General features: G+C 34.8%; 1 protein-coding gene and 1 long non-coding RNA gene across 2 annotated transcripts; one reads left to right on the plus strand and one right to left on the minus strand.

Moving 5' to 3' along the window:
• Positions 1-4,713: 4,713 nt before the first annotated feature.
• On the minus strand, positions 4,714-9,152 carry pax1a (paired box 1a). The gene is made up of 5 exons (XM_026285367.1): positions 8,922-9,152; positions 7,926-8,555; positions 6,827-6,960; positions 6,302-6,512; positions 4,714-5,301 (listed from the first exon to the last, which is right to left on the minus strand). Exons 1-5 carry the CDS (start codon positions 8,923-8,925, stop codon positions 5,210-5,212), a joined length of 1,071 nt encoding a protein of 356 aa, XP_026141152.1. The 5' UTR covers positions 8,926-9,152; the 3' UTR covers positions 4,714-5,209.
• Positions 9,153-10,421: 1,269 nt separating this feature from the next.
• On the plus strand, positions 10,422-19,997 carry LOC113117015 (uncharacterized). Its single transcript, XR_003294115.1, has 2 exons — positions 10,422-10,522; positions 19,279-19,997. It is a non-coding gene; the product is annotated as an uncharacterized LOC113117015 (long non-coding RNA).
• Positions 19,998-25,466: the final 5,469 nt, after the last annotated feature.

Genomic DNA, 25,466 nt, shown 5'->3' on the forward strand with positions numbered 1-25,466 from the left:
AAATATATAAGTACAATGTAAAAACACGTACAGTATTTTCACAACATATATTGTATTAAATGATTCATTTAAATATAGTAATTAAAGCCACTTAATATAAAGCCAGACCAGATTTTTAGATATGAGTATCAAAACACTAATAGTGAAGATAAAATTCATAAAAATGCCATTAGACAGAGAGAGGTATAGACTAAACTCCTGAACTGAGAGTTTATAGTCAAGGAGAACCTTTAACTGGACTTGATGTTGGCTATTTAAAATGTAGCAGCTAAAGCAAAAAGTATATATATTTGTAGTGGTTTCACTAATTTAATCTACAACAATTCTATAACAATCAGTTTGACCTAGCATACTGTTTGATGAAAATGTTATGTTAAATATTTAACCTGAGTGTCATTTCTGAGATCCTCAATGCATGACTATAAGATATAGTCCTGATCTTATATTTGATGTGTAACAGATACCCTGGAGATCATTTTAAGAGCAATGACTTATGGGAAAATTCATTGTTTTCTGCTATGCATGCAGCTTCTGAAGGTAATATATATATATATATATATATATATATATATATATATATATATATATATATATATATATATATATATATATATATATATATATATAATTTACAGTACAAATAAAACAACAACAACATGACATTTCCTGAAATCCCAATGTGATACTTCACATTTGATGGTATTTCATTTAAATTATTGGTTTTATTGGTTTTGTTGATAGTTACAGTTTTATGCTACACCTAATGATATTATATTCACGTTTATTGCTTTATTTTGGGATTTTCCTTTCTTTTTTTTTTACATTTAAACTGTTTTTGTTTGTTTGTTTTATTAAATTATTCTGAACATTATTCTGCACTCTAGGTGCATTGTTTCTGAAATTAGTATTTTTTTATGTTGTTTGTAATGAAATCTCATAACGTGCAAGCAGCTACTTAACAAAAAATAGGCCCCTTAACAACTAAATAAAAAATCACATGTTAAACGTTGCTTAAAAACTGTAACACTATGAATGCATCCTATATCGGCACCAATGTAACAACAATATTTTATCAATTCATGTATTCCCTGAGAAAAGAGCCATGACCTATAACTACAATACTAAGACAAAGATGACATCACTTTGGAAGTTTCAGCAGCATCACCATCTCAATTATTAGCCCAAAAGTCTGTGTGATGATGTTACCCTTTAATTTCCAGACAAGTACATCAAATGACAGAAGGTAATGGACTACAGTTATAGCAGGTTAAATCTCTTCAGCGTGGGAACATGTCTTTACACATTTAAGGAAGTAAAACTAATTTAAAGCGAGGAAGTAAATCCTGCAGAAGTTGTGCATTACATCATTAAATCAGAGCTCAACCAAGTGCTGCTACATGGTTTAGTCTGAACAGACATCAGTAGGCTTTGGCAAAGATCATTCCATTTCTGGCAATACTGGATATGTGTCTTATAATTTACTCACTTTAATAATGGATTTTGCTTCTTCTCCACCTGTCTATGCATGTGAAACAATGAGGTTTTCTATTAAGGTCATGAATTTTTAAACGTTCTTGTAAAATACAAGTATTCTATCATAATAATACAGGTCTATATATATTTGTTTGACTGTAATACCCTATCTATTTCGGAAATGTCATCTTATGAAATTTCCATATCATTTCCATATCAGTCCCCAAGAAAGAAAGATCAGATGTTTGGTAAGCTGATATATAGCTAACAGAATCATGTTAGCGCTACAATATTATATTCATTCACAAAACGTGAGTTTGACCTTTTTGTTTTATTCCCACCGTTTTGTGTATGTATTTACTTTTTTTAGTCAAAGCAATAATACAATAAAACCTTTTTTTTTTTTTTTTTTTTTTTTTTACAATAATCGTAACAGCCGAAGAATATAAGCAAATGAATTGGTTACAAAATGCACAAATAAAATCGTTTTAGAGGCATGTTTGAAAGAACGGAAAACCTGAAATGGGGAAAAAGCTGCATTTCTTAATTATTACCATACACTAAGTTATGTTGCTGACTACCAGTCTTATGTCTATGGTGTTATTGAAATATTTATATGCATAATACAGCCGCAAAGTACAGTACATGCATTCATAGAGTGTCAGCAATGTTACAGGGACGAGTAACAGAGATCTTTCCATCATTAAAATCATCAGGCTCTAGTACGTTTCTGCTATAGAGAGCCCAGAAATGAACATAACAGAACTTGAACTAGAACTAATATTTTAACTGTTAATTTAGCTGTGAAAAACAAACAACCTTTTATGAAAATTAACAAGCAGCCATCAGTTAACACCGATCTTTGACTTTCATTCTCATTCAGCAAACATTTGTCACATTTCTTCTCTTTTTTTCTGTTTTCCAACAACAACAGTGCAGAACTAGAAAAACCACATTTCACAAGCTCGCGTGAGTGTAGCCTATGTTCCACGTCGACCAACGATTCTATGCCATATAAGATTACTTATATAAATATTTGCATCGCGTGCTTGAATCTTTGATTAGACTGTGAATTAAGATTTTGACATTTAAATCGATCATTCAGTCATTAATGTATGCATAATTTAGTAGTTATTTTTGTGTTAATTGTATTAACAGAGATCGTGATGGAGTTGTGTTTGCTACTGTCGTTTTGGGATATTTTGTTGTGATTACACAATAATATTAGGAATTCGGAAAAGATAGTTTCGGAAACTATCTTATAATGGTCGTGAATTAATGTTTGAACCGACACTATCAGTTAATATTGATAGTATATTGATAGGCGATGTATATCAGTATAACTTACTGATATCTCGACAAGACAGTTCCATCGATAACATTCGAAACACTATTTTATTTTATTTTCTGTATTATTATTTTTTTTAACGATAGAAATTTAGGTCACATTTCATTTTGGCATAATATCTGGCATATAAAAAAGGTGTTGTTGTAACAATTAATAACCTTTTCAAACTAATATCACACCGGTAGTGATGTGCGTTAATGAAAGGCCTGTTTTCTCTTTCTGTTCTCTTGGTGTCAAGGCACCAACGTTCGTTTCGTTTCTTTGAATGTTCACACAACTGAAATGACAGTTGTTTGTCATTGTTACATTATGGCCTAAAACTGTTTGTTTGTTTAAAATATTTGCAATTTGTCTTCCCCCGGAAATATTGAAACTCATTTTCTCAGCAATCCATTCCTAATTGATCAAATACAATTTTGAGATTAGCCTATGTAGCCTATTTTTATATAGCCTTCGTTTTCCGTGTGTACGTTTCTAGTCCAGTTAACTCCAGTGTCCAGGAATGAAGTGGTGCTCTTTACTCCTCCGGTGATGGGGAAGAAGAGGAAGAGGAGGGAAAATGGCAACGTTAGGCTACCTGATTTAAACGAAGTCGCAAAAAGTTGCAACTTCGTTTAAATCAGGTGCAATGCTTTATTAGTTTGAAGGATCTATTATTTAATTTGTATGTTTTTTATGCATTTGCTTTAAACTATTTTAAATAATCGATTAACATTTCTTACGAAAATGTAGAGGTATAAAATAAAGTATTATGATATTAAGGCCATAATATGTTTGCCACACGAAGTGTAAGGCTGTATTCCATTTAGCTGTAATTTCACCGTTGTCCTGCAGGTGATCGCAAGAAACTGAGTTTACCATACACCTAAAACTCTATTTTTGCAACAGAGAGCGCTCGTAGATCTACCACGATTTTCAAGGACTCCTGCTTACAGTTTAACAATGATTTCGAGAAAAGTTTTATGGGCTAAAGGGATTGAAATTATTGTTTCTACTATCTACTTTGGCTTATGATGCTTGAGAAATGCGACCCAGATCCTTTATGAAGAGAGAATATATATATATATATATATATATATATATATATATATATATATATATATATATATATATATATATATACTTGAGCCATCAGAATTACTTACAGTTATTTAACTAATAGTATAAAACGAAGTATAGGCTTGGCAATAATAATAATAATAATAATAATAATAATAATAATCATCATCATCGCGTCGAATGAAATGCAAACGGTTTTTTATTATGCATTTAGGCCTATGACTCGAAGATCTGCATCTGTATGCCGAGCCTGCATCTTCCACAAGGTTGCAAACAAATATCAACCGTCATCACAAATGCTCTGCGCAAAATGACTGTAGAACCGTTTTAAGCAACTTTCCCAATCGAGGATTATCTATATCTATAAATATTTATTTAATCCTATATATGTATCATATATATATATATATATATATATATATATATATATATATATATATATATATATATATATATATATATATATATATATAAATCGTAATAGATTTTGCACCGTGCATGTGGCAATGATCCAGCATCAATACAGATAGCATCACTGGAGGCGCCAAATGCGGACAAGCACCATTACGCTCAGTAGCGCACATGAGAAAACAGCAAAATGGCCTTCTCGCTCCGTGCAGAGCACATTGCGTGAAACACTCTCTTACTGAAAATTCAGCAAGAATTCAGATGTTAGAGCACTTTCTGTTGATAATTCACAGAGGACACAAATGTGCTGAAAAGACTATAGGCAGAATGAGCATAGAAAAGCAGTTTGTTATAGAAACGTCCATACATCTGTGGAATTAGTGAAAATGAGTTCTCATAAAAAGACAATAACGATTTTGGCTTGAGATGTTATGCAATACCTTTATTTAGCATATTTACACATGAATTTATAAAAATATATAACTAAAGCTTTATTCATATTTACATTAACAATTTATTATTTTGTTCACATGGGGTTTATTTATTGTACACGTCTATGTAATGCATTGCCATTCTTTAAAAAAGTATTTTGTACTGATGCGTGATTTAGCTTTAAGACTTTAAAATCTCATTTTTGCATCCGCTATACTGTCTCTGACATAAATAGCACAGACAAACCCAGTATGACAGAATAATGGTTAAACAGCCAACCACCAAACAACGCAGCCTGGAGACAGTTATAGTTACAGTAAAGATCAAAGTCGGATACATTCATTCGGCTTCACAGAGATCTTATTCTCCGAGAGCGCTGACCGCGGCCTGGAACAGCACAACACCGTCGAAACATGTGCATTGGTGGAACTTACGGTTTGCTTTCTTGAAATGTGATCATTTCTAAACTGATGTAGGCTATCTGTGCTGTTACGAGGATGAGGTAGAAAGGCTGAGTCCGTGTATATTGCTCAAGGCTTCGTGCTGCTGCTTGCTCGAGGGACTCGGTGGTTTTCTGTCTCCTGCGGAGGACAAACAGGAGAACACATTTAGAGAGAAAACAAGTCGTAACTCTCCTCACACGCATTTTCTGTGTAATGTAAATCTGCGGGATCGGCGCACGAAAAAAAGACGATTCGATTTTCAAAAATAGGCCAATGTTACATTTCCTCTAAAATACATTTTATATTTTAAAATAGGCTAAACGTTTTTGAATATTTACGTATTACAAATACTGACCGTTCATTCAATTTTGTTTATTTAGAATTTATGAAATGTATCTTCTGTCAAAGTAAGCTAATAGGTAATGCCTACAATAGTTAATCATAGACATGCATAGTAATTATTCAAAGAAATGCATTTCACACAGACCTTTTAATAAGGCCAGTCATTCTGGTAAGCATATAGGCCGCAAATGGGATCATAGTCTACTATAATAAAACTCTTTAAAATAATAAAGGTTCTTTATTGGCATCAGTGAAGAACCCTGAACATCCATTGAAGCTTTCAAATGCAGAAACATTTTCTTTTAATTTTTAAAACCTTCTTTTGGGAGCTGTTCACTGAAAGGTTCTTTGGGGAAACAAATATGGTTCTATGGCATCACTACAAAAACACCCTTTTGGAACCTTTCTTTTTAAGAGCGTACTTACACCGCTCACTTTACCCTGCATGACCTCATTGTCTTAAGAGATTTTATGTGCATGCCTGATGGTTTGGTTGAGAACACTAGCCTATCAGGCTTTTATATAAAAGTTGGAACATTCATTTATTTGTTTATTTCCCCAGTTGTTGTTTCTAGCTGTTAGAAAGTAAAGTGAATGATAATATGAATCTAATTATGGGGGTTTAAGAAGTGTATAAATATCTTAAAATTAGTAATTGAAAAAAAAAAATAATAATACTTTAAAGTCAGTTAACATGCCCGTGCAGAAAAATCGCTCTATCAGCAACTATACTCAAATCTCATTGATAATGGACATCAGTTGAAGTGTGACCGATATCAAAGTATGATGTGCATACCATCTCGCACTGCATGTTTGAACGCCATAGAAGAATGGATGTCACTCGGGTGCATCGCTACGCCACCGCCATGGTGGGAGAGGCTGGTGCCCTGGGCCTGCCAGTGATGCCCTGGGCTCACATAACTGCCTGCCGGGCCACTGTACACGCCATACTGGTTGGAGGGAGAGTACGCGCATGCTGGGACATAACTAGACAAAGTCGACGAAGGCTGAAGAAACAGGAGAAAAACAAGAACGTTAACAGAGCAAGCAGAAAAAAACGATATATATATATATGTGTACAAATAATACATGATAAGGTAACGCTGTTTTTTTTCGGTTTTGTGGCTATATTACATATAAATTGGCGTGCAAAATAATTTAATTGTATAAGCATCTCAATAAATACAATTATATTTTAGGTACTTCATTTTTATTACACAGTATTTATGCAATTACAAAATGACATGAAAGATAACTATGCCATCCAAATGATTTATGAACATAGTTTGTATCTGTAACAATAAAATAATTGCTTTGATACCTGAGGGTATTTTATGTCTGCATCAATAGCTGATTTGTCTATTCCATTGACTCCATGAGCAGAGGGAAATGTCGCTCTGTTCACACTTCCCCAGTCCTCCATTTTTGGTGCGTATCCTTCAGCGCTAGCAATAGCTAAAAAAAAAAAAAAAAAAAAAAAAAAAAAAAAAAAACACGTATTTAAATGCATTTAACTTTCTGTTTTTGTTGTACTTTGCTACCAGCTAAATCAAAATCACTCCCAAGGGGAATAGAGCATTACTTATAGAATTAACCAATGTCAGCGATAGTCTTCCTTGTCATTGGACGATTTAACTACATATTTTAAAACGTTCGACAACAAATGTGCAGCACACGTAAAATGCATACATATTAAGCGAAAATTCATATTTGCTTAAATGGATTTTAAATAAATATATTATCATTAGTCACTCCAAGTGACAATATATGGTACATATTCTCTTATATAAGAATATATCATATTCTAATACAGCATATTTAACAACACGTTTTATTATAATTCTGCACATTAAAATGTGATGTTATTATAGCTACTATATAATCGGTCGCTTAATGCGTGCATTTATTCGTTACAACTTACATTTGAGGAATAAAAACAAGGCCTATTTATATACATAATTATAATTATAATCTAAAACTATATAATTTGCTCTGTTTAGACTGAAAAAAATCATCTAAAAATATTTTAGTCGCAAATGTTATCTAACATGATCCAGTCAACATAAATACATAAAAATAATTGTATGCATTTTATCAGGTAGAAACAGCTATTTAAGGAAACAGTTGCAGGTTACGCTTTTTTCCCGAAGGCCTACTCGGTTATTCGTATGTGTGCAAGGATACTTCTTAATAATACTCTGTTTTCCAAATTTCATGTCAAAAGTTTAATTTTAAAATGTATATAACTGTATGGTTCCAATGTTTGTAATAGGCTACACATTAGGCGATTGCTTAGGCCTCTTCGGTTTGCTTTGTGTAAGCATCGCAAATCAAGCTATAGTGAGGCTGAGGCCTGTATGACTGTTTGAGGTACACTGAAGATCTGTTGTCAAAACCTATTGTTTTACAATGAGTCTCACCTGAAGGATCCATGAAAGCCCGAATACCCAGTATATTGCTGACCGTGTGCGCCGAAGGCCAGCCGCGGGGAATGCTTACATGCCCACCCGTGACAGGGACACCGGGGGGATTGCTCATTTTGGTCCCGGAAGGAGACATTGCATTGGGGTATGGATACGGGTATATAGGGTTGTAGGAGATGCTGGACTGCGGATGTGCTTGTTTGCCATTTTCATATTGGTTAGGCTGGGAGAGGTTTCCAATCTTGTTCCTTAATATCCGGCTGATAGAGCTAACCGAGGGAACATTGTATTTGTCGCATACTCCGTCCGCGAGGAGACGGTCCCGGATCTCCCATGCAAAAATTCCCGGGTCTCCTTGCTTGTACTCCCGTATGTTTTTTACTACATTCGGCGTCGTCACTCGTGGTTTGCTGCCACCGATTGCGCCCGGCAAAATGGACCCAGTTTCATTGTATCTCGCAAGGATTTTACTCACACAGCCATGGGACACCCGAAGCTGTCTGCTTATGTCACAGGGTCGGATGCCAAGCTGGGCTAACTCCACGATTCGTAATCTTATCGCGTTGGGCAAAGGACGTCCATTGACAAAAACTCCCCCGAGCTGGTTCACCTCCCCGTAGTTTTGCTCTGTAAGAAACAAAAAGCATTAAACCTATGCTGTGGGAAGTGAATGTCGTAAAACAGCATGGCACATTATGTACAATATTGAGTGACTTCAGCAAATCCAAGATTTTTTCCATGAACATTGAGATTTTTTCTGCATTCTCCAACATTTTTAACACTCGAAATTGTCTGTAGAAATAATCAATATGATTGACCTAATAAGACAATCGCTGTATGGTAAGCACCGCACCGTAGCTTTATTTGAATTATTTAAATAGCCTACTCATAACCAAAGCAAACATTTGACAGTGGCTCAGAGATACAGTTATTTCTGGTCTAAATAAAACATCTCTCTGCAAAATAAGCGTGCAGATTCGAACGAGATCTCACCCATTTGCTCTTGCGATGCGTGTCTGTAAAAGTTTTCTCTCGACGGCTGAACGCTGCAGCATGCAGTAGATTTGGGATGTTCAGAAGACTTCTACAAACTTTTGTCTACTCCGGCTGCAAAACTTCTACATGCCAAACGTGTCTAGGGTAGAATGGGATACGAGTGATCCTCTCCCGTTAAAGAGGGATTTGTCTGATCCCGCAGGGTGAAGTTTGCTGGAGTTAATTTGACGCGTCCTCCACGTCAATCTAACTGGTTACGCGGAGAGCGATCTGTTCATTTCATTGGTCCAGGATTCCTCGAGTAGGCTGCACGTGTGCGCGTATCCAACATGCACAATTTAACCTTTTCAATATATGAATTCAGATTAGAAGGAAAAGCAAAGCTTCGTTTAAACTTGACGCATTTCTTACGATGATGATACATTAAGCAAAAGGCTATATGCAATTTTGGATTATGGAAAGGGGTGGTCTGGGGAACATAGAGTTGTTTAGGCATCTTGATTCCGGAAAGTGTATCCTATTCTATGAGAATGAGACATACATTATGAGAGTATCACGTATATTTTTGCACACACTCTTAACGCTAATTATGCGGGGTTTTTTTTATTTTTATTTTATTTCTGAACAAAGAGCAAAATTCGTAGCTACACCTAGTGAAAGCTTGATGATTTAGCCATGCGCTACCATATAAGAATAACACTGAATCCCTGCAATATCAAACTCTTCATTTGTGTTTTTCACACTTCTGGTGTCTAAACAATCACTAGCAATTACACATACACAATTTGCTAAAAATAAACAAATGATAATAATAATTAAAGACACATTAACCAACCTAATTTATCAGCCCACATGTTCCAAATAAGATTCAATGCAGGAGTCTTTGTCACGTGAATACTGTATAGAGTATATAGGGTATTGACTGGATTCCGAAGGCCAACACTATCACAGCATGCTCACAGAGTTTCCTGTGGAAGTAAAGAAGCTATAGTTTATTAGCTCACAAAATGTCACTTGTTAAAGTTTACAGACGAACCAATAGAACAAGAAGCGGTGTCACTATCCGTACATGTGTGTAGATCACACGTCTCCAACTCCAACACGTGGAGAACATCTTTCGAGCTCATCACACAACATTTGGGGGAAAAGCTTAGGTTAATGTAACGAAATCAATGAGCAAAAGTCTTTAGTCTGCTGTTGTAGTGTGAGAACACAAGCCTTTATTGTCACAAAACAGTGCTATTATTACTAGACATCAGTATCATATAGCCTACGTGTTGTAATTATGCCCACAACGTGTAAAGTAGGGCACGGTTGCCATATCAAGGTGAGCGTTGCGAGTCAAAAATAAAACCCTTCAAAAACTCCCATAGGCTTGAGTCGTGGTCAAAACTCGTTAACAAGGGACATATTGAGACTAGAGAGCCAAAAGTCTCCCTCCTCTGGATAAATTTAGCAATTGCACTTTGTAGTCAGATTTTGTGGATACGCAATGAGGTTAGCAAGGGAAAACGGCCATCGGAATTTGCTTCACGAGAACATTTGTGAAAGATGCAGACGACGAACTCACTTCATTGGTGTCTTCACAGGATTCTCAGGTAACCTATGCAGGTTCATCACACTCAGCTTTACCGACTTCATTTAAATGGAAAGATATTGTAAAGAAGAGTAGTGCAAAAGATGACAGCCCGTTGCTATATGACTGCTGCTGTAATGCATATCGGTAAATCATTCTTAAATAGTTTTAATGATGTGAAAGAGAATGGTGGCTTCTTCCACATGCATGAGATTGGAAGAAGGCTGTTTACAACGGTTACCTGAGAGGGAGAGATCGCACCATTGTATCACGCTTTCTTTCTTTCTTTCTTTCTTTCTTTCTTTATTCATGACTTGAGCCGTAATTTAGGGGCAGATGTTACAGTGGTAATAGAGTTGACTGTTTATCCTTACAGTTCAAACGCACAATAATGACAATTCAACATAATGAAAATGCATGTTTATAATAGGCTACATCATTTGACATCCTTCTTTGCTATCAGGCTTTGTTCATTTGTGAAAAAATAAAAATAATTATTTTGAAGGATTAATGCCTTGAATTTTATCAATGTCTATTTATCTAAAAAAATTAAAAAATAATAATAAGTCTGTACAGGCCGCTGCGATGTTTTAAAATCTCTTTTATGATTCAAATAGAAATATTGGTTTTCTTCAAATATTATTTATAATTAATTTAAGGAATTGATTAATGGGACTAACGCTTTTGTTAAAAATAGGCATAATAGAATTTTCCACAGGACAAGAAACCCGTCTTTGTGGCGTTTTTGTCTAATTCATTGGGTCATGTAGTTTTACTTTAAGAAAGTAAACAGGACAGTAATCTAACCCTGACACTTGTATGCGTCCACAGCTTCACGCATTCATTTAGAAGTACAACGGACCTACAAGTGCTGTCAGGTCTTTGTGGTTTGTTTAGTTGTATCCAAAGGCTTGTTTAAAATATAGCTAATACCTGTGACAAATGCAGTTTCATTCTTTATGCCGCATTATATAAATAATCATAAATCATTTAATAAACTAGCGCTTGTGCAATATGTTTTCAAACTGAATATCTGTTTATGTTCATACAGTGTGTATGTATTGTTGATTATCATTTCACAGCACGCCTCCTCCCGTCAAATGAATTAAATAAACTAACTATCTGCTATCATACTTTGCTGGTCATTTTTACTCTTCCAATCCACAGATAAAGACCGATGCTTTAAGATAGTACAGATACAAAGTGTGCTCTCTGCCCCATTATCTAGACTCTGCCAAACTGAAAACAGAACTCATGTCTGGTTTGGTAAAGACATTTAAACACATCTATGTAACAGATATAGTAACGTAGTCTTTTATTACTTCTATAAACTAATATAAAGTAAATTTATTACGAATTATCGCTTGTATTATTTTGTGATAGCTCTAACTCTTCCTTCAATAATATTATTAATAATAATACATTGTTAACACAGCTTGGGGAAAATATTAAAGAACACTGATTCAATCTATACATTACTTTATTTCAGCAAAACAAAGGGTTAAATCACTTGCAAATCACTTGAATTCCATTTCTTATTATTTTTATTTTTTCAGTGTTACGCACAATCAAATGTCTTTATCATCAGTTATGTATTTATAGTTCTGATTATCAAAGATATAAAATGTGTATTAAAGCTATTGCAATGATAAATGTGACTTTGTTATTAAAGCTTTTAAATCATGGATGCGAACGAAATATATTCTGATTTTATATGGACTCAGTTTTCTTTTATCCCTGTATGGAGCGTCTATGCGCGGTTTTATTAAAGAGCCGCTGTGGCTCAGGTTTTGATTTAGTGTTTGTGAGTTTTGTGATCTCATTGCTATGTATGGAAATTATTAGACTAGGCCTGGACTGCGTGCTGTCAGCAGATGAGAATCAACATGGGGTGAAGAACACAAAGCCTATAAGTGTACGAAATATAATCTATAATTCATACAGGGTCACTCTGAAAGCTTTTAAAACAGACAGCTTAGTAAAATAATAATAATAATAAAGACTATTTGGACATATTCATAGCATAAAACAAACAAAATGTGTCTTACGCTTCCTTAAATTATCTTAATGGTTCCTATATATATTACGAAATCAAGAAATCAGTTGATTTAAGTCCATATTTCTTTTCAGATTTTTTTTCTCAGTGTGCAAGTACAAAATTATCTTTCAAAAAAAAAAAAAAAAAAAAATTGGACGTATCTTGGTACTATCATCCATTCATGACCTCTTCGATAAAAGACAAAAGGTTCCCATTAGGAGTTTATTGAAAATGTGATCTGAGAGACAGTGGAGAGAAGAGGCAGCTGGTTTTATGGTTTGAAGGCTCCACCTCCAGTTCAGCAATGTGAGTGCATTAAGCCTGGTTAATTGTTTATGACCTTTACAAAAATGTTTCTCATGTGGAAAAAGGGCGACTAATTGCTTCAGTTGGTGAGGCAGTATCGAACACATGGATGAACAAATGTCAAAGTTATAAGCTATTATTTATTTATTTATTTATTTATTTATTTATTTATTATTCCAAATACACCCTAGTATATACTTTATTCACTTTGCTTTGGATTGTGAGTTGAATTTGATATGAATTGGACAGGTTTTGACAAAGTTAGAACGGACTGTTTGGGCTTCAGGACCTACACTTCGAGTTTGCTGCTGTGTGTGTGTGTGCGCGCGCGCGTGAAAGTGGGGCAAACAAAAGGAGCGCTCCAAAAATGATAGATACAGAATCTTAATCATTAGCATCATTAAAATTTCCGCCAAATTAATTAAGAACATTATCAGACAGTAAAGAGATGGAAAAAGACGACTGACGACATCAGCTCGTGAAAGGCCTTTGAACTGGAAAAGTTAGGTGATACTGTAAAGAGAAAATGTGTTTTTCACATATAATGGTTTTTGTGATCCACAGCTGAAATGTGAGTTTTTGTGGTGTTATGAAATGCCTTGCAAATTTAGGTGTGGGTGAAACTCATAATAAATTAAACTCTGTCTCTCGGTTTTACAAATGACTAAAATGAATGACTATGATACTTATAACGTAGGACGATACTATCACACTTTTGGAAGTGTAACCTGTAACACCGATTACATTAAAGTGGTGGCTTTCTTCAATTCGGATTGGATTAATTTTTATTGACTAAAATTACTTTATTTGGATGTTATAATATATCTTAATATAGTATAGATTTGCAATGTCTTGGGGCTTCACTATTAATCGAAATGAAACTGTAGTCGGGATTAGCAGCCTGTCAGTGGAGCCCTGTTCTGTGATCAGTAGTAAATACGGCTCCATCGAGGACCAGATGGCGCTCTCCCGGTGAAACTCCAAATATGCAAGAAAAATTAAAGATTATGTCTGTAGCTGAATAAACAGAATATTGAACTGCTTTCATCCAGTTCTTCTTAGTGTAATTTTCATTCTAATAAAGTGTAATGCAGTGCTAATTGAAATAGCCTTTATCACTGCTTAGAATACTACAAAAGCATATGTTGCATGCATTATTCGGTGTAAGAAGCTAAATCATCTGAAGGATTATAATATATATATATATATATATATATATATATATATATATATATATATATATATATATATATATATATATATATATATATATATATATTTCCAAGTATTTCCATTTATATATTTAATTAACAGAATTGCTATTATATAAATATTTTAAATGTATAAACATATTTTTCTTAAATACATTTATGTTTGTGTATTTATATATACATAATAAATATACACAGAACACACACATATATTATGTAAACAAAAAGCTTTTATTTTGGATGCGATTAATCACAATTAATTATTTGACAGTATATAAATATTACTGATTTTGAACTAAAACTCAGCTGCATTGTTTGTAGAGAGATGCACAGACTCATGAAAATTCTCACACATGCAACTTTAATCTCTCTTTCTCTTGCCCTTGAAGTTTGCCATAGATGAGGAAAAATGTAGTAGCTTTCATCACTGAATATAGCATTAAACATATCTATCATGAAACATTTAATAAAAATTAGATTAATATAAAATTACTTAAATCTTTCAACATTAAATTGACGATTTGTGTTGAAATTTGCTTTCTGCTTCTGTGAACAGTTAATCCCACCTACTTTGATGGCCATCTCAACTGTTTTGACATTGACTAACAGCACTGTTAGTCCGCTGAGGCAGTCCAGGCTGAAAATGTATTGAGCAGTGGAGGGCAGCAGATCAGTGCAAGAATTTCACATTTTGGTGGAGGGGGGGGGTTGCCCCCTTAATATCTAACGTGGTTAAATATCTATCGTGGTTACAGCCTGGGTTGAAAAAGAGGTTCATAAATGCTTCATATGTTTGGAAAGATGAGTAATGCTGCTTTTTCAGATGCATCTAAGGGACTCAAACACACAATGCCTTCAGAAGGAGCAGCATTTAATACTGATCACAGAGCCGTACTTCACTGACAAGCTGCGCATAACAGCCTTTGTGATGATTTGATTGTGATTTCAATTCGATTTCGAATTAGTGCAGCCCTAACATGTCAACTAACTCTTATTAGTGTATTAGTAGACTGTTAGGGTAGGGTTAGGGAAAGTAGAATAAGTTGACATGTACTTGCAAAGATACTTGTGGTCAGCAGCAAAAAAGTAATATCAGATATTAAGCAGGCTACAGATCGTCTATTGACCGGTAGTTGACATGAGTGGCAAGGTTACTTATAGAATAATGCCTATATGTGACTTAAATTAGTGTTACCATGAAAATTAGTGCATGTAGCAAACATACCTAATGACAATACTTAGTCTATTACCATTCTCTGTTTGGGCAGAATATCCTGCAATTATTTGTTTGACCTTATTAACAATTATGTCAAATGCCAACAACTTGTAAACTTTTGTAACCACAATTTAAAACATCAATGTTACCCATTAGACCTGTTGAAAACTACAGCAGCTCAGATGACATCTTTTATAGATTTACATGTACATTGTGTGTGCACATTGGTGCTCGGATGACAAACCCCATACATCCGCTCAGAGCCGAAGCACAACCAAAAACATGCTTCTGCGAGACACATGCAAATGTATTTATTAACCACTAGAGGGCCAAAAGTTAAATAGGCATACTGTATCAGAATCAGAATCAGATAGAGCTTTATTTCCAAGAATGCTTGTGCATACAAGGAATTTGTTTTAGTGACCTAAGCAGTGCACAGAGACAACACACACATTATTATTATTATTATTTATTGCAAATATATAAATTGTATGAACAGTTGTGCTATAGATGATAATGGAATAGAATTGAGTAAGATGCAGGAATGAACTAGGATGGAGGGGCAACAAATAAAATAAGATTATTGCACATTTTTATTGCGTAAGTGGGGAACATTTAACTTTTCATGAGGTAGATTGCCTGGGGGAAGAACCTGTTCTTGTGCCTGACTGTCGTGCTATCTGCAGCTCTGAAGCACTAGCCATATGGCAGAAGTTCAAAGATGGGGTAATTTGGATCCAAAGATGGGGTATCTTGGAACTGTAGCTTTAATTAAGTCACAAAGGTGGTGGAATAAATACCTTTGACTGATTAACTGGTTCCAGATCAAATTGTTGTCAGATTATTGCTTTCAGGACTATTTCGTTTTTTTTTTTTTGATTGAGTCGTGGATTCTGGCATACAAACACATAACACTGCTGAACCATGAGATAAATTAACTAGGCATGATTTTTCCCGAAGCCGAAGTATATTTTTGCACATCTGTTGTTTGAAACACCTTTGTTCAACAATTGCAGAAGAGTTGTAAATACCATCAAATTGTGGTTGACTATGTCCGTCAATTTATCGATTTAAAATAGAGTGTCAGATTATTTTTTAGCTCGTTTTCATGAACAAAAAAAGTCTGTGCTTTTATTCTCTTGATACTGAAATATTTAGAATGGAATTTGAAGAAACTTGTAATCCAATGGTGTGTTTATTTTCTTCTTCTTTTTCTGTTTTGCGAATAGTGGAGACTGGAAATGGTTGTAATATTTTGGACATTTCTGTCTGAATCTTGGAGTTCTTTCAAGACGGTGCATTCAAAATGTGATTCATGTTACAATTGCATGCTGTTAAATTGAATAGCTGTTATCTTTGCAGAAAATGAAAAATCTATTACTTTGAATTAAGAAGATAGTCATATTTAGTTGTATCGGTCGATTAAGAAGACAGTTACAGCAAGAAAATTACATAGTCATACATGAAACACACCCTTGTGTTCTATCCATGTAGGAATACGAGAACAGAACATGAAAAGAATGTGATACAGTTTGCAGACTAAATAGGAATTGCATTAATAAAGCTGTTCTTTTAAGCAGTTGCACCTCATAAAATTATTTAGACAGCTTCACTGCTCAAGTTACAAGTTACTTAAACCTAATTAAATTTGGAACAACAGCAACACAAACACAGATACACACACACCTGTTTTAACTGTTCAAACTCTGTTGGATTCTGATTGGCTGTCGATGTTTTTATTGTTCATCAGCTGGTGAAAAAAAAATAAAATAATAATAATTCCAATAATAATTCCAAGGGTATGGTGCCTGTCTGTCCTTATACTTGTTATGTGGAACTATTCACACTTAATATTATCAGACTTGGTGTAAATGGGCTTTAACTCAGTTATTCTCTGACTTAAAGCTGCAGTATGGTAACTTTTGTAAATATATATTTTTACATATTTGTTAAACCTGTCATTATGTCCTGACAGTAGAATATGAGACAGATAATCTGTGAAAAAAATCAAGCTCCTCTGGCTCCTCCCAGTGTCCTATTGCCATTTGCAGAAAATCATCCGCTCCCGGTAAAAAATAACCAATCAGAGCTGCGGTCCTTAACTTTGTTTGTGTTCAAAATGTAGAAAAATGTATATAATAAGCGAGTACACCATGAATCCATTTTCCAAAGCGTGTTTTTGGCTTGTCCTGAATCACTAGGGTGCACCTATAATAAGTGTTTATATTCGGACTATTTTAGATTGCTTCGGGGATACCGCGGCGGAGTAACCCAGTACCTTTGTGATTCTTCATAGACATAGACAGAGAGAAGTAGTTCCGGCTATGATGTTCTTCTGCAAGATGCAAGCAGTTCTGTTTATTAACCACTAGAGTGTCAAAAGTTCCCTACCGTAGCTTTAAAAGGGATAGTTCACCCAAAAAGTGGTGGTAATCAATTTTTATGTTGGGGTAAACTATCCTTTTAATAATTCAGTAACTCAGTTCAGAGTTACCTGTTATCAATTTTAGCTCAGTAAAGCTTTATCCAGAAGATGTGTTGTTTTGTGTCCATTACAGAAAATCCATCCAACAATGTAAAACTCTCAAGATGTACTGTACAGACAGACAGGCTGTGTGATATCTTTTTCCAACAAAACCAAAATCAAGGACACAAATGTGCCTTTTTTATGTCAGGCACAGGGGCAGTGTATGGTTTTGACAGTTTTTCCTTTCAAGATTAATGAGCTTATGAGAACCTTGTGTCTTCTTCTGAAGGCCACACTGGATATCTGCCAGTATGACCAGTACAACAACATAGCTGTGACATTGGAATTAAAAGAAAAAGGAAGAAAGAATGAAAGACAAAAGTTAAAAGTGAGTATTGATGTCACAGTTGAACGAGCTCAGATATCCCATTCTCTGTGTATAAGGGAGAGTTAATGTAGTAGCTCAGTGGTGGAAAATTCTCAACCATTCATCAGTTGTCCTTCAGTTCCTGTGCTTTAAACAACCTACTGTGTTGAGTTCACATGGAGACATCGCCTTGGTTTTAAATGTCCATATCTCAACAAAAAAGAATTCACTTGCATGAAAAATTTAACTGAAAATGTTGTTAGAATTGAGGTAATTGGCATTAAATATTAGAATGTTTGGTTTGCCTAACTTACAAATTTCTCTGGTATAAGGAGCTAAAAATTGGCCTGATTTTGACACATTGTGCGTGCAGAAATTCCCCCTCACCATTCTCAGGCTTCTGCCAGACATATATAAATACCATCCCTTATTTCTGCCCTTGTGTGGGTGCCAGCCGGCCCGAGCCATGGGTTTGTTTTGGGTGTTCAGCATGGGTCTTGCTTCCACGTTTCACATAAAAGCGCTACTGACTTCCTGAAATACCCACAAACCTGCGCCGCTAGTCGTCTGTCATTCGGACGATTTGTTGAAAGCTGCATATGTTAAGCCCCATGTCCACATAATGGCAGCTTGTTTGTGCAGTCACACATGGATTCATCAAACTCCACTCTTGTGGAGGAAAATGCTGAATAAATGTAATATCCATTTTTGGAAAAATCCTATACTTAAATTGCCAATAAAAATATACATTTGTGCAGCCTCTGTTTTGAGGCAAACACTCGGTTAAGCTCAAACGTTTTCAATATAAATCATGTTTGAATGAAAGTGGTTTAACTGTATCTCGGTGGTTAAAGGTAGAGGCTGTTTACTGGTGTGTGTGTGTGTGTGTGTGTGTGTGTGCGCGTATTAAATATAGTAGAATTGTATAAAATCTCTTGCTTGTCTGTGAATGGGTTGTTTCTTAGGATCAAGCCCTGTTAGGTATGTTTTGTAGCATAATATCTAGTTTAAGCTGGTTATAACCAGCTCAGCACCAACTAAGGACCAGCTTAAACCAGCTCAAACCAGCTGCCATGCTTCAAAAAATACCTTTTTTTTTCATCAGTGAGATCTCATTCCATATAAATTTTTTATGATAGTATTTATTAACAACTTTTCTTCTTTTGTTCACAGTTCTTTTATGCTCAGCAATTAAGAGGATGAACGTGACAAGACGTTCCACATTGGCGAAACCTGCTGCTTTTCAACATGTTTACTTTTGATATTCACTAGTGAATTCCTAATTCAATGATCTTGTTGAGCAAATAAATAATACAAATTCATCTACACAAGGGGATTTCCACTATTTGCAAGGAAGATGACATGGAACTATTCTTCAGGGGGGCGAAATGGGGGGAAAAACAGCAAGAAGCAAAACATGTTTTCCTTTGAGTGAAGACAGAAGGAGCCAGAAGCCGGCCTGGGCTTGTCAGTGTGAACCCGATCTTTCGGTACAGTACCCCTCTCTCATATATGAATGCATTTGCACACACATAGAGTTTTTTTTTTTCTGCAGTAAAAACACTGAATTACATAAAATGAAGTGATATGGATGACACAAGGCTGGGTCAGCATCTCCCACTCTATCGTAGTCTTGTTTTAGTAAAAAAAAAAAAAAAGGATATTAAAATTTAAACTCTGGTAATGTCCAAAAGCACATATAGACCATACATCATCCTTTCTCCTTAAGGAAAGGTGTAAGGCAAGCCTTGATGGAAGACGACAGCACACTGCTCACTGGTAGTTGTGTGTGAAGCAAACACTTTTCAGCTTCCGTTGGCCATATTTGATGTGCTGTGTGTATGTGTTTTGATCAGTGTTCGTATGTTAATAAAAGTTCAATCTGTTCATCATATAATTGTAATCATAATTCTTCAGAAGACTTGGATGAAACGACTTATCTTTATGAACATACATCCCCACCAGACAATGCTAGGAGAGCAACTTAAAGGTGCAGTGTGTATTTTTGGAGCCGCTGGACAAACACACCGTGCAAAAGAAAAGTACTGTTTACAAACAGATTTTCCTAAACACTTTTAGGGAATTGGTCAGTCAAACAGGAAGTCCCACCACAGACCCCATGATTGAATGAGTCAGTTGATGTCAGGCCACCCCAGATAAACAGAGGAATGATTAAAGTTTCACAGAGCCCTACACAGTGTTTACACTTTTTGGGGAAATCAACTTACTCTATGAATGGCCTACTGTACACGGTACTTACACATGTTTCTTCACATTACACTGGGATAAGAGGAAGTATTTTATCATCTACACACATCCTCCTCGAAGTTAAAATAAGATTTTAATATTAATAAGTTATTCAAATAAGACTCATCCACAGTCTATTAACACTATTTTCATGTTTGGAAAAATACTCCTCCATACTGAAGTTTTGGCCTTTGTTTAGCCAGAGACAGTAAAGGAGGAAAGAAGAAATCTGCAATACTTCAATGGCAAGGATCAATATGACAGCTTCGTTCTGTGTATTTACAAAAGCTGAATCAACCTGAGTTTCCTTCTTCTTCTTTTTATCTGAATAAATAAAAAAGGCTAAATAAATAAATATAAATGCGAAAGTGTTGCCATTAATTTCTGATTTAATTTGGTGATATGAAATATATTAATGAAATGTACAGTATTAATGATTTTCAGTATTTTAAGTCAAGTCAAATCACGTCAGGCAGATAACTTCAGTCAACTACTTAATGTCTAGTAGTTATACAGCATTTGTATCCTGCCTGTAGCTTTCTAGTATGAATCTGCTTAGGTTTAGCATTTATGGCAGGCACGTCCTGTAACAATGTACTTTAATGAGCTAGCTACCTGCTTGTCTTAGGAAACTGACATGAAGTACAATGTTAGTTATGATTATCTAAATATGATTCACAAAGAAACCAGGAAACTTGGCCATTATCTGTGTCTATAACAATATAATTACAACTCCTCTTCAAATAATGAAAGTTTTGTGTAATATAACTTTGAGCTAGGTTTTAGTCTTGTGCATGGCACTACTATATACTAGTATATCAGGCTACTAGTTATATAAATTCAGAGGAACAATATATTGAATGCTGGATCACGTTTCCCTGATGAACATCAAAGTACTGTGTTTCCAAATGTTGTCCAATTTGTCCCTAAATGTGTCTAGTATTTATTTAATGTCCATAAAATATATCTTTAAGAAAATATCAGAATAAACGTTCCAGATTGAATGACTTTTTAATGAATGTTGTCATGAGTCTGGGCCCTGCGTTTCTCCCTCTCACCACCAGAGGTCGCCATCTCGTGGACTCTAATGCCCAAACTAATGCTACACACCTGTCACTTATTACAGCCTCAGCTGTTCCTTATTGTCATGGACTATTCATACACCACACTCCCATCACTCTGCCTGGCTGAAGTGTAACTGTAATTATTTGTTTGAAGGTTTGTTTGATGCAAGCTCTTGTGCCATATTTGTATCCTTATCCAGTCATTCAGTTTGTAACCTGTGTTGTTTCTTTTGCCTGCCTTACTGTTTATTAAATTAATAAGAAGTTTCTCCTGCATTTGGACCCAGACCCTGTTTTTCTATGGTGCTCTCTTAGCGCCCTGTGACAGAATGCTAACCATATTGTTGAAAGTCACGTGACAAGTGTACTTGTCCGACTTGTTTATCAAGGTGCCATCTCTTGAGGCCCAGTGTAAGTGCAGTTCATTGTTATTACTTCAGGATAGAATTCAGGTTAGACATAGATTTGTCTCTGTCTCTACATTAAGTCATGGATTAAATCAGCTTTTGTTTTTTTTATTTTTATTTTTTTGACCTTGAGCCCAAACAACCACAAGCAAGTCCATGATTAATGATTCTTCTTATGTGTTTTCTTTGTACCTAACAATAAACATAAAAAAATAAATAAATGAGTTTGACATCTTAAGCAGCATAAAGTCCCCAGCTGTATCCTCTTTATGTGTGTATTGTGCACTGTGTAAATTTTGGTCAAGCAATAAGAGTGGCTAAGGACTGACTCTGAAAAAAGGATAGAAGTGACAGAAAGAGATGAAGAAGCATATAAGGGCTCAATATTTGCACACTGGTTGGAAAAAAAAAACGTTTCCCCTTTCTGCTGTCATATCAAGTTCTCAAGTGAGAATCTAGATAAGACGGTATGAGTGATGACATGATAGCAATCAGGTTATAAAGGAGACACATCATTAGGTGAAGTATGCTACAACATTCACAAAAAGTCATCAGGTAAAAAAAAACTTCTACTTAAAACCTCCAGTTCATTTGCTGCCTTACATTTATTTTAAGTGTAGTCAAACTGGATATAAGTCATTTAAACTTAAATTATTTTGAAGATTTAAAGTAATGGCAGAGAAAACATATATTATTATATATTCTTCATATCATCGTTTGTCTTTCTTTATTTGTATGATAGCTTATTTATTTTTAAAATCACATATTTTATGACGACAAATATTTGTTTTTACAGCATAGAAACATACCAATGGCATTTGTTAAATGCTGTGCCAAAAAAAAAAAAAAAAAAAAAAAAAAAAAGATTTCTTTGAAAGGCTATAGTTTTTAAGCATCAAAGCACCTTTGATGTAACTAATAATTGTATTATTAATTTCAAATATATTATTATGTTGCAGTTTTTATGTAAGAGTTAATAGCTTTAACTCATTGCTGAAGCTTTCTAGGATGAAACTAGGAAGTGGGAAGCAGGCAGGATTGGGTCATAAAGCCTTGTCGATGTACAACAGTTCTCAATCTCAGTTGTGTTTACCCCTAAACACCTTAAACCCGTTGGTGGAAATGTGAGCCTGTATGGGTAAATAAATAATAAAGAGCGAAACAATAATAGTGGAATGTTTGGGACAAGTTTAGACTTCAGTAGAACTGAGCAATCAATGTCAGATATCTCTCACCACAGCAAAAGGACATTTAATCACTCTTGCATTAATGCTGGTTGTTTGTAAATTAGTAGAATTTACATTTAAATTATTATTCCAAAAAAAAAAAAAAAAAAAAAAAAAAGGTTCTCATGAGATGGATGACTGAGGAACTTTAAAGACATTTATAGATATTCCACTAATTGTCTTGGAAAGAGCACACTTTCCATTTTGTGGCAAATGATCTGTTTCAATTCCAGTTAGAGATAGATTATTAATATGCAAAACAAACTAATACATTCATCACAGAGCTTTTGTGAATTAACAAAATGCTTTGGGTACTAGAAAAGTACATTTTAAATAAGTTTATTATCATAAGAGTAGCAGATTATTGCCTATATGTATGAATGGCAATTTCACAAAAACACTGATTAATGTTTATTATGAGTTGAACACAATAGACAAACAAACAAAACTGGTCGTTTTTCAACCCTGGGTTTAACTGTGTTACACTTTTATTGTTGGCGTGCATACACAAGTACCAACAGTTACCATTTTTTACAGTGTACAGTGAAAACTAATGTGCAACACAATGCACTCAATGGGAAAAAAAAACACCATGGTTATTGAAATTAAGCTTTGTATTGTCAAAAAATACTTTTATTCTACTGGGTTAATGCATTATCTATAGCTACATATTATATATATATAGAGAGAGAGAGAGAGAGAGAGAGAGAGAGAACAATGTGCATAAGCCTACTGCTTGAAGAAACAACGGAAAACAACATGCATATTGAAAAGAAATTTGGTTTTGTCAATAAAAAAAATAAAAAATAAAATAAATAATACAAATAAAATTTGTTTGGTTACTCTTTTTTGCCCCAAATTCACCCACTAGTGTTGCAGGTTTTCATGTAGAAGTCTTCATTTGAACGGCCAGCAGATGGCATTAAAGGATAGCGAGTGGACCCAGGTTCTGTTAGACTGCCATTTAAGCGTGAGCCAGAAATAAACCGGGGTGAAATAAAAGTGGCTGACCCTCACATGCTGCTCTACACCTGTAATTGAGTTCTTCGCTTTCAAGTTGTTGGTGTGCTGACCAAAGAAACACGCTTTCTCTCATTGAGTGTTTACAAGGCCAAGGGTTCTAGGCTAAACTCGCCTGTGTTCCTCATTACAGCGCCATGAAAGAAGCTGCCTGTGAAGCGCAGAGTAAAGAGCACAGAGACGCATTTACTAAAGGCTGCACAGATCTCTCCGCTAATGACAAATACTTGGCTTTGATTAGTGAATTAAAGAATAAAATAACATGAATAAATAAAATGTGAAATAAAACATCTGGCCAGAAGGTGGCAGTCTTCTCCCGTTTTGAAATATTTTGTCAAGCGAGCAATGAAACCTCTAAAATATATAATAATGCGTAAATCTTCATATTATATCGTCTTTAACGGTAGCCCAGTGCGTTGCCTTAATAACTGGAGATAATCAAGAAAACCTTATTCCATAATTAGGAATAGGCCTATCTTCTAGTCTCATACATGCATATGCAATGCAAGGTTTGGGTTTATGCAGGGTGCTCCATATGATAACCAGAGAGGCTTTAGAGGTGCACTGCATTTCTTCCACATCCCTTAATTCTGTTCTTTAACATCCCCACAGGCATTCATTCATTTTTCAGAAATGTTGGCTGTCCTTTGAAAGACAACTTAGCTTTAAAGGATGTCACTCCAAATAACCTATGCATTTCCCCCATAACCTTGACATTTCACTCAAGCCTTGTTTGCTTGCATACACCTTCTGACAGCTGATTTTTCAACCGAACTCCCATCAAACATGAATACTAATCTAAACAAACATAGACTATAAAGAGTGCATTTTTTTGTATTGCATTAAAGATGACTTCTAAATATTCTAATTTAGAATTTTAGATTGTATTTGATTTATTTGAATACATTTTATGCTCAACAATAAAGCTAATACAAAACAACTTTTCAAAAGGGCTGAAATGTAACTGTCTCACTGAAGAGTTGAACTCTCCATGGTGCTTATATATGTGTCTTGCTGCAATTCATATCATGAATCAGTGTGGGTCAAATAAGTGCAACAACTCTTACCAACCACAATAGTTTTTTTAACTGTACTGATAGATGTTGTTCATAAAGGATCCAGTCAAACTCTTTACATTTCCCTGATGTAGGTCAGTGCACTCGAACAGGTTTGCGATTTAAAATCTGATTGAGTTGACAAGAGGCCAGCAACTGTACGGTATATATTTATATATTTGCTTTGTATCGGTGTGTGCTGCATTCATATCTCAAACTACAGACAGCCCTTTGGACTGACTCCAGACAAAAACAAAACAAAACAAAACAAAGATTTCAATTTTTGAATTTGTTATGGAGTTCAGTGGAGTGTCATTGTGCTTCTCCCAATTGCATGTTCTG

Source organism: Carassius auratus, chromosome 17 (assembly GCF_003368295.1).
Source record: "Carassius auratus strain Wakin chromosome 17, ASM336829v1, whole genome shotgun sequence".
Lineage (NCBI taxonomy): Eukaryota > Metazoa > Chordata > Actinopteri > Cypriniformes > Cyprinidae > Carassius > Carassius auratus.